Source organism: Haplochromis burtoni, unplaced genomic scaffold (assembly GCF_018398535.1).
Source record: "Haplochromis burtoni strain Fernald_Lab_line unplaced genomic scaffold, NCSU_Asbu1 Contig_1005, whole genome shotgun sequence".
Lineage (NCBI taxonomy): Eukaryota > Metazoa > Chordata > Actinopteri > Cichliformes > Cichlidae > Haplochromis > Haplochromis burtoni.
The window spans coordinates 47,428-56,936 of record NW_024583366.1 but is presented as its reverse complement, the minus strand read 5'-3'; the positions used below and the strand labels follow the sequence as shown (position 1 = coordinate 56,936).

Genomic DNA, 9,509 nt, shown 5'->3' with positions numbered 1-9,509 from the left:
ATCTGAATCCTGGGTTGTGCGAAATCCCAGAAATACACCTTAGACAAACTGAATCTGTGAACTAAGGTGTAGGTCTGTTAGGTCATGTTGTGGTGATCCTCGGGTTGGGGGATGAGTGTTCATACTAGAGTGCAAAATTAAAACATATGCAAGACGGACAAGAAAAGTTCAAAGCCATCAGGTGCTCAGTTTAGAAAAAATAGAAAAGCAGGATAAACGAGCAAAAGATGCAGGTGTGATTGGATAATGGCAGCTCATCCTGAACCAATCAGAGTCAGAATACTTTATTAATCCCTAAGGAAATTATGTGGGTTACAGTTGCTCCAAGAAGAAATGGTAAAAATAGCAACAGATTAAACTCCAAACATGTATTTACACATGTAAGAAATAGCACTAATATATACAGATCACTCAATTATAAATATCAAGGATTAACAGAGGTGATTGACGAGAATATTCCAGAGCAGTAAAAAGCGTGTGTAAAAAGGATGTAACTATTGCAGTGTCTACAGTGTGTTCGATGGAGGAGTTGTACAGGGAGACGGCCACAGGCAGGAATGATTTCCGGTGTCCTTCAGTGGTGCTCTTTGGTGACCTCAGTCTCTCACTGAGCGTGCTCCTGTGACTAGTCAGTACGTCATGGAGTGGGTGGGAGGTGTTCTCCATGATTGTCCTTATCTTGGACAACATCGGCCTCTCAGACACCACCCTAACAGAGTCCAGCTCCATCCCCACAACATTACTGGCCTTGTGGATCAGTGACCCTCAACCACTCATAGCACTGACCACAGAGATACAACAAGAAAACATTCATTAGCAGGGATAGTGGAAACGTCTGTTTACGTTTGTAAGCCACTTGGCTATGATAGTAAACAGTAGACACTGATGTAGCCGACTGAATCTTTTGGACTGTTTCCAGCACAATATTAATTAATCATTGTCAATTTGTCCTTTTCTCATTGTACAACAAATTATGATTGAGGGAGGGTTCGCCCAGAGCGCCAAACAGGCTAGGACCGCCACTGCCCAGGACTCCCAGAAACCTGACAGCATCACAGGAAACAGGAAGCCAGGCTGTGACGGTGACGTGTGTCCACCAGAGGGCAGAGTTTCAGTGCCTTTGAGGCACCTGATCTTTGAAGGAAAGAAAGACACCTGACAGCTTCAGTGACGTCACCAAACTCTTAAAAACTGAACACGTGATCATGTTTCGAGCTTCTGCTTTCTTCCTAATATCTGGATAATTAATTGATAACTAATTTATCGCGTGTTATTGGTGGACCATCAGAGGTGTTCACATCTCCTTTAATTCATATCGTTTTCTTATATGACAGAGGTTAAAGTTCAGCTTACGTCTCATCGCAGACTCAGTGTCCCACGTTTTATTATTATGGTGCTGATTAACAACAACCCAAAAATGGCAATAAAGGAAGAAAAAAAAATTCTTCAGAATTCAGCCTGTGTACATGCAAAATATTTAAATGGCTTTTATATGTAAATGAAAAACAAAAGAACGAGTTTATAACGTATCCTTTTAATTATCGCGCCCACAAAAATATATGAATGAAACGAAACCTGTAAGTTAATTTTTCTTTGTCTGGTACGATAAACTTTTTTCCTATAATCCGCTGATGATGTTTTATTTTAAAACTATAGTTTTTTTTAAAGAACTCTTATAAACGCCGGAGGTCACCGAGAGCAGCTGGAAAAGCAGTTTTATTTATAAGGTTCTGTGAGGCGAAGACTGAAGCTGTGCAGGACCGAGAGCGACACACAGCGAGGAAGTCTAAACAAACTGTTTCACGACCTGCAGGCAGGAAAGCTCAGTTCAGACTCACCTTCATCAAACGTGCGGCTCCGTGAGTGCGCTCGCTCTGCAGCAGCGAGGATCTGCACCTCCTCCTCCTCACTCCGAGGAGCTCTTCTCTGAAAGCAGCTGCTGTGGATCCGCATCAGACACACCTGCACTTGAAGAAAAACGGGAAACCTTCAGATTTCTGTCAAAGAAACCAACACAGAACTTAATTACTGCTCCAGCTTATCCCCGGAAGGAGGTCGCGGGTCCATTAAAGGTAACGCAGACGGACACCTGAGAGACCCTGACAGGCACAGACAGGTGTGCGCAGCAGCAGCAGGGGTTCCGGGCCTGGCTAGAGTGTCTGTGGCTCTCTGCAGGTACCCTCCCACAGTGGGACACACACGTCGGGTCGGCTAGTGCACCTGTTAGCCCTGCGACGGGTGGAGACATGTCCAGATGGTGCCTGGGTCTGCTCCTGAGAACCGGATCACTCGTTAATGAAACTGCTGTTTCCAAAGTTTGTTAAACAGTAGGTGGAAGTGTTTGTTTCTCCCGTGACCTGTTAACACGAGAGCAGACGTCTTTGGCACATTAAAAACATAAAGAAACTGAAGCAAACGAACTCGGCGTGAACTTTCCACACTTCGGTTCAGATATTTTACTTCAGCCTGGAGGTGATTTTGTTTCGGGGTTGTTGTTTTTTTGGTTGTTCTTTTACAGACCGAAACATTTGAAGTGTGCGTTTCACGTGCGCTATATGTAAGTGTTGAAGAGCTCTGAGCTCGCGTGGATTGAGTATACCGGAGGGAGGGAGGGACAGTCCGAGTGTCCATGGAGACTTTCTACAACCACACGCGGAACCAGCGGCAGGACCAGAGCCAGCACCCAGTGGTCACGGCGGCAGCGGACAGCCCCGCGCACGGGAGTGACCTCAGCCTCCGCGCGCTCACCGGATGCGTCCTGTGCGTCCTGATCGTGTCCACGCTGCTGGGGAACGCGCTGGTGTGCGCCGCCGTCATCAAGTTCCGCCACCTTCGCTCCAAAGTCACCAACGCCTTCGTCATCTCTCTGGCCGTGTCCGACCTGTTCGTGGCCGTGCTAGTGATGCCGTGGAGGGCCGTGTCCGAGGTGGCCGGCGTCTGGCTGTTCGGCCGCTTCTGCGACACGTGGGTGGCGTTCGACATCATGTGCTCCACGGCCTCTATCCTCCACCTGTGCATCATCAGCATGGACCGCTACTGGGCCATCTCCAGCCCGTTTCGCTACGAGCGCAGGATGACGCGCAGGTTCGCGTGCGTGATGATCGGTGTGGCGTGGACGCTGTCTGTGCTCATCTCCTTCATCCCCGTGCAGCTCAACTGGCACCGCGCGGGCGCGCAGAACGCCACGGACCCGGGGGACTGCAACGCGAGCCTGAATCGCACCTATGCCATCTCCTCTTCCCTCATCAGCTTCTACATCCCCGTGCTCATCATGGTGGGCACGTACACGCGCATCTTCCGCATCGCGCGCACGCAGATCCGGCGGATCTCGTCGCTAGAGAGGGGCTGCCGCGCCGTGCACCGGCGGCCCCGCGCCTCCGCGCACGAGGAGAGCTCTCTGAAAACTTCCTTGCGCCGCGAGACCAAAGTGCTGAAGACGCTGTCGGTCATCATGGGCGTGTTCGTGTTCTGCTGGCTGCCGTTCTTCGTGCTCAACTGCATGGTTCCCTTCTGCCGCCTGGAGCGCCTGGGCGCGCCGCCCTGCGTCAGCGACACCACGTTCAGCGTGTTCGTGTGGTTCGGCTGGGCCAACTCGTCCCTGAACCCGGTCATCTACGCCTTCAACGCAGACTTCCGGAAGGCCTTCTCCACCATCCTGGGCTGCAGCCGCTACTGCGCCACCTCGGCGGTGGAGGCGGTGGACTTCAGTAACGAGCTGGCGTCCCACCACGACACCACCCTGCAGAAGGAGGTGTGCGGTGCGCCGGCGGAGCTCGAGCGCGACTTCGATAAAGTTTCGGCCATTTCCGGTGATTCCAGGAACCACCGGAACTTGCTGCTGCCCGCCATCCTGCGGCACGAGTGGGAGGCCGAGATCTCTCTGGACATGATGCCCTTTGGACACGATACACCGGCAGACTTTTACGTGATACCCGGTCAAGTCCAGGACCTGTGAGCAGACCGGGATTGACCTTTGACCTTCTGCTTAAACGAGAGGAGAGGATTTTTTTCCTGTTGTCAGGTCATTTAAGTGTGGACGATTTTTCCATCAAACATTTGAGAGGATGTAAAAAAAAAAAAAAAAAAAAAAAAAAAAAAATGGATACTCATCATTATCATCATCCCGACTTCAGATGGAAGGCAGGAGGTAGTCCCGTGTTTGTCACTCTGAGCTCTGTTCTGCTCATTCCCAATATAACAACATCTGGACATAAAAACAGATAACAGAGTTTGTCTGAGTCACTGGAACGCCTTACCATTTCCTGTTAATGCTCTTTATACATTAAACTCTTTGCTTGAGACTCACTTCGACTCTTTCATTTGGACCAAACCTCCACAGTTTTGGTTCCTCTGGTACTTTCCCCACCACCACGTGAAGCTTGAGAAGATCTGACTAAAAGCACAAATCCAAAATGATCCATTGAGTCAAACAGGCAGTTGTGTGTTTGTCAAATGTCACTGCACATTTGTTGGAATTCTGCTCAAATCTGAATTTTAAAAACAAACCTCATCCTGCTTTATGATCATTGAGTTGCTTTTCTAAATCCTGATTTCAGTGTTAAACTTCATGATTGATCACACAGACTAACAACCAATCAGTTGTTGCTACCACGACATGATGACATATACTTTTACTGATATATTTGGTGTCCAGTATTCAGACACTGCATGGACCCCTTCGTGGCTCTGATGATGTGTTTGCGTGTTACAGCCCACGCAGGGAGTTCAGGGTTTTCTTTTGTAATGAAATAAGTGAAACAGACACAATTTATATGTTCGTGACTTTTTTTCCCTCTTCTTGTCATAGCAAATAAATAAATAAATAAATAAATAAATAAAACCCACACACCAAACAGTGATAAACAAGCTTTAAAATAATTCATCATGTGTGAGTTTACATCAGCACTGTAAAAACAAGATTTTTCTGTCGCCGAGTTTTCAGTTTATAGTAAAATGTAAACTTGTGTTTACAGCACCGTTCACAGGCTTTTCCTCTCACTGTTAAACCGATAACTCTTTAAAGGTACTTCTTTCCTTTAGCAGATCAATTTAATCAAAGATTCTTTGCTCAAGAATCCTTCATCTTTGTTTGAATCTGCAGCTGCTGAACAACAATACTGTGCACTTAACGACACAAATGAGGTTAAATATCTCAGGAACGTCAGGAGTGTCTGTCAGAGACTTTAAATGGCACCAAGCTAACAGGCTGAATGTCGGGAATGAGGGGAAAATCCATCCTGATTGTTCTCTGCTCTCGTTAGTGACACTGTCTGGATGGCACACATCATCACACATAAACTAATAAAGTTGTGTGATGTAATTCAAATGACCTTAAACTCACGGATATCAATGGTGGTTTGAATTTAAACCTAAACCCTGACTTGTACTTGATGCCCACAGATTGAAAGCTGTTTGATGTGAGTGTTCAGACCCACTGACTGAACCTCCCTTTGATATGGTAAAGATGGAGGACAGATCATTAATAACAATTACATCATTAATTTTGGCATCTAATTGGCCCTTCAGGTAATTGCAGGCTGTTGGAGTTTGTACATGCAAATTGAATGTGAAGCTGAACAAAAGCCAGATGAGCGTTTCCACGATGGAGTTTGCTGGAAAGCTTTGGGCTGCTGGTTGTCGGTGAGCTGAGGCAAAGCTCTGCAGACTCACAGAGACTGAAAACCTTTTCTAACAGCTCGTTTCAGACGGAGCAGGAACTGTGAGATAAAGGATTATTATAAAAAGCGATCATGCAAAGCTCCTTTAGCATAGTCCAAGAATGAAATTGAGCACAATAATTGCACTTTAAAGTTACTGTCATGTTGCTGTTTGAAGCTTTGGGTCAGTTCAAGATTAATGTCAGTATTTCAACTGTGTTGAGGTGAGGGAGAGCCAGACTGTCGTTTTACTGCACAGGAACCCGACAAGTCAGCGACTTTAATGTTAAATGTAGGACAAAAGGTGAAGGCAGCAGCATCACCATGCTTCCAGATTGGAGGGGGAAACGCAAATTTTCATCAACAGTCAAAAATAAAATAAAATAAAATAAAAGGGAAATTCAACAACCAAACTCAAGTCTGGCTTCAATGTCCCCCCCAAAAATGTCCCTGGGTGGAGATGTGGAACAGGTGGAGCACTGTGATGTTGAGTGGATCCAAATGGAGAGGTCAGAGCTGATTAGCATTCAGAGTCAAGGATGAAGGTCACAGAGAGCCCTGAGAAAGGAAGTTTGGGTGATCCGAGGCAGCTTGCAGGTGTCCTCTGGAGTGTCTCTCACTGATCCTGAAAACATGAACTCAGAGGAGAAATCGCTGCAGAGATTTCACCACGTTTGTTGTTCTGACTGTTACTGACAGACACCCAGCAGCCAATCCCAGCACACCAGGGTCCAGCATGGCGCTGAAAGTGTGGAGCTCCATCTCTCAGAAACATGTACAACAGGAAAAGCTGAAAATCAAAAATCATATTAACCACAAACTTTTCAGGTCATTAACAGCAAACACAGAAATCTGTTTGTGCCATTGTGGAAATGTTTCACTCTTTTATAAAACTGCAGCTCTTTCTACCCGATGAACATCAGTCAGCCCAGACTGAAATGTTACATGTGTGAGGCAGACACGTAATAAAAACAAGCGGAGAAACCATGTTGCACAGTCACATGATCATGATCATTGCAGCCTGTGTAATGCTCAACCACTGCATCAACAACTTGATTTTCAGCCCAGTGCATGCCCGCAAATCTCACTTATTCCCTGCAGTAATCAGCCATTTACAGGCTGTGAAGTTGGAATTTGCTCCAATCAGAAACTTCTGGAAATAAAGCATATGATGCATAGTGGGTGGGTCCAGCACTGGCAGAAATCAGAGAGAAATATCTTAATAGTAATATGCACAATTAACAAGCACCCTGAATTGGATAATTGAAGAAGTAAAACTTCTTCCAGGCGATGAAGTGCCAGAAATCCAAACTCCATTTCAATATGCAACAGATCTTTGAGATGTTTGTGTTGCCTTCAGATTGCTCTAAACAGTTGTTAGTCTGCACTCAGTCAGTGAAAACTGCTCCACTGTTCCCAATATCAATATGGAGTCTCCATCAGGTTCAGGACTATGTGAAACCTCTTGAGTGTTTATAGCAGCAGCATCAAGGCAACTGAGCAAATCACAAATTTATCCAAGTTTGTGCTCATAAATCAGCAGGATGACACGATGAAACGCTGTCGTCTGCATATAACTTTATATCTGTAATATATTTTAATCTGAGAAGTATGATAACCAGAATCTGTTATCCAAGCTGAGGTTTTAAGTACAGTCATCTTCCACTTCCCTCACCTATGGTGTGCCACAAGGTTCTGTATTGAGGCCCTTATTATATACATAATGCTGATTCAACGTTTCAGTTATGGACGTGCTTCTGTCACATTACATTCAGAGCTCTGTGCACTCAAACACACATCACTATGCTTATGTTTAACATAATGAAGATGTGACTACGACAACTCAGTCTATCTTGCACACCTGATTGGTCAGCTTAGTGCCTTCTTTGATAACATTTTGTTAAATAAACAGAAAAAGTGCTCAGTATTGCACCAGCTTCCCCTGTTTGAAGCTTTTGTTCCACATGTAGAAATGTTGCAGCAGCAGAGGTGAAAGGTTGCACAGAGAAACAGACAACCACATTTAAGAGCTCTTTGTGACACACTCTCTTTCATCTCCAGGAGAAAGCGGCCAGAATTGTGCTCGTGCCTTCTTTCATTCGCTCTCTGAAGTCACTCAGTGCCAATGCTGGCGTTTCAATGACAGCCAGGCGGATCGCCAGAGAAGATTAACAGTGTTCATCTTCTCCGAGGTATTCAAGTGTTTGCATAAAACACATACAACCACATGGAGGGAAAACATGAAGAGAAGAAACCAACAAATTCAACGATAGGGGAAACTCCCATTTCAAAATGTGTTCAAAATCGGAGCGCTTAGAATTAGAATAAAATAGAGTAGATTTGATTCATTTCTTCTGCCTTCATGATATAACAAAAATTATAATGTAAAATCAGTAATTTCTTAGTAAAAAGGATACTGTACTCAAATATACAGATTAGTGTCTAATTACATCTTCCATTAACCTGACCCATATAATTAATCTAGAATAAATATCAGTGGGTTGGCAGTTTGTGAAAGCCACTATCTGAATACAGTGGAGGGAAAGGACATCTGCCTTGCAACTAATGGTGTTTTACGTATGTGGTGCTAGAGAGCGGAGATGCAATGTGCAAACCGAAGGAGAAAGAAGTCAAAGGTGTTTGCGTGAAGGTACATTTAGATTCACTTCTGCACCGTCATACCCTACATTTTAGCCCCTTCACCAAAAACACAAGGAACGAGGACGCCACTGGCATCTTATTAAAATGTTGTCTTCATTTAAGTCAGAGCTCTAACACAAAAACACGCTCCCAGGTCAGACACGTCACCCTCTCATCTCTGGAAAAGCTGACAACAGCTAAATAACAGCAGTCAGTTATAAGCTAACATTAGGCTCCAATGCCCTAACAGTCGCTTTCCTGCTGATAAATCGTTCAACTGCGTCTCACCTGGCATTGAAAGCTGAGGTAAACAGCAGACTGACTGCCTTCTACAGTTGAAATTTAAGGTTTTGTCTCTGACAGATGAAAATAAGTTATCCTAGCCACTGTAGCCAGACTTACGCAAATACGTTTCTGGAAGTAATTCAGTAGAATTCTGCAAGCTGCTGACATCTGTTAAACTTTTACACTGTAGCTTTGTCAGTCCATGGTTTGACTTTGGGATCTGGGGTCTTGGTTGAGTATTTTCAGTATATTTGAGTTATTCTCACCATTTTAAGTCTTGAGTTGTAGTTGCTATAGTGTTGCCTTTCACTTCATTATGCTTTTCATCATCATTCATCCAATGTGACAGAATCACGTTGTTACCCATCACCTCTGACTGTGATGGTGTCAGGTTCAGCCAGTTAAGGCAGAGTCTGGCTATGTTGAATGTGTAAACGGCAAAGTGTCTGACATTGTCCACAAAAACCTAAAGCTGACCTAATGACTGGTTGCCCAGTAAAAGACTGGAGAACAGATTTTGTTGTTATAGTGCATTTAATGACCACATGATGCATGGAGGCCCAGGCTCAGCTCATCAAGTTGACCTGACACACACACACACACACACACGTAACTGTGCCTTACCTCAAACCTTTATCCTTTGAGAATCAGCCACTGGGACACTTTCTGGATTGTGTGGCAGCACGGGGCTTAGAGGGAAGGGGCTGTAGACATCGTCAGTGTATTTGGAGTAAGTGTGACCAAGTGGTCGGCGGGGTTATGAACAAAATAAATAAACTTGACAACGCCACCTAGGGGAATTACACCCCCAGGAAATATATTTAAGAAAAATAAAGAAAAGGAATAAAAGAAGACCGCACAGATTCAAGGATGCACACTGAGGCAGGTTGGCTTCCAATATTAAAACAGTTTTATTTATAGAAATGA

At 44.9% G+C, this 9,509-nt stretch overlaps 2 protein-coding genes and 1 long non-coding RNA gene across 3 annotated transcripts in view; 1 reads left to right on the top strand and 2 right to left on the bottom strand.

Moving 5' to 3' along the window:
- Positions 1 to 1,953, bottom strand: part of LOC121812977 (stonustoxin subunit alpha-like) — a 39,857-nt gene extending 37,904 nt beyond the window's left edge. Inside the window, exon 1 of the mRNA XM_042216303.1 lies at positions 1,839 to 1,953. Coding sequence (XP_042072237.1) covers positions 1,839 to 1,953 — 115 coding nt within the window. The remainder of the gene's footprint in view (positions 1 to 1,838) is intronic.
- A 543-nt stretch (positions 1,954 to 2,496) lies between these two features.
- LOC102291339 (D(1)-like dopamine receptor) lies at positions 2,497 to 4,035 on the top strand. The gene has a single exon (XM_005951578.2). It carries the CDS (start codon positions 2,630 to 2,632, stop codon positions 3,953 to 3,955), a length of 1,326 nt encoding a protein of 441 aa, XP_005951640.1. The 5' UTR covers positions 2,497 to 2,629; the 3' UTR covers positions 3,956 to 4,035.
- Positions 4,036 to 9,097: 5,062 nt separating this feature from the next.
- On the bottom strand, positions 9,098 to 9,500 carry LOC102291639. Its single transcript, XR_317763.2, has 2 exons — positions 9,207 to 9,500; positions 9,098 to 9,166 (listed from the first exon to the last, which is right to left on the bottom strand). It is a non-coding gene; the product is annotated as an uncharacterized LOC102291639 (long non-coding RNA).
- Positions 9,501 to 9,509: the final 9 nt, after the last annotated feature.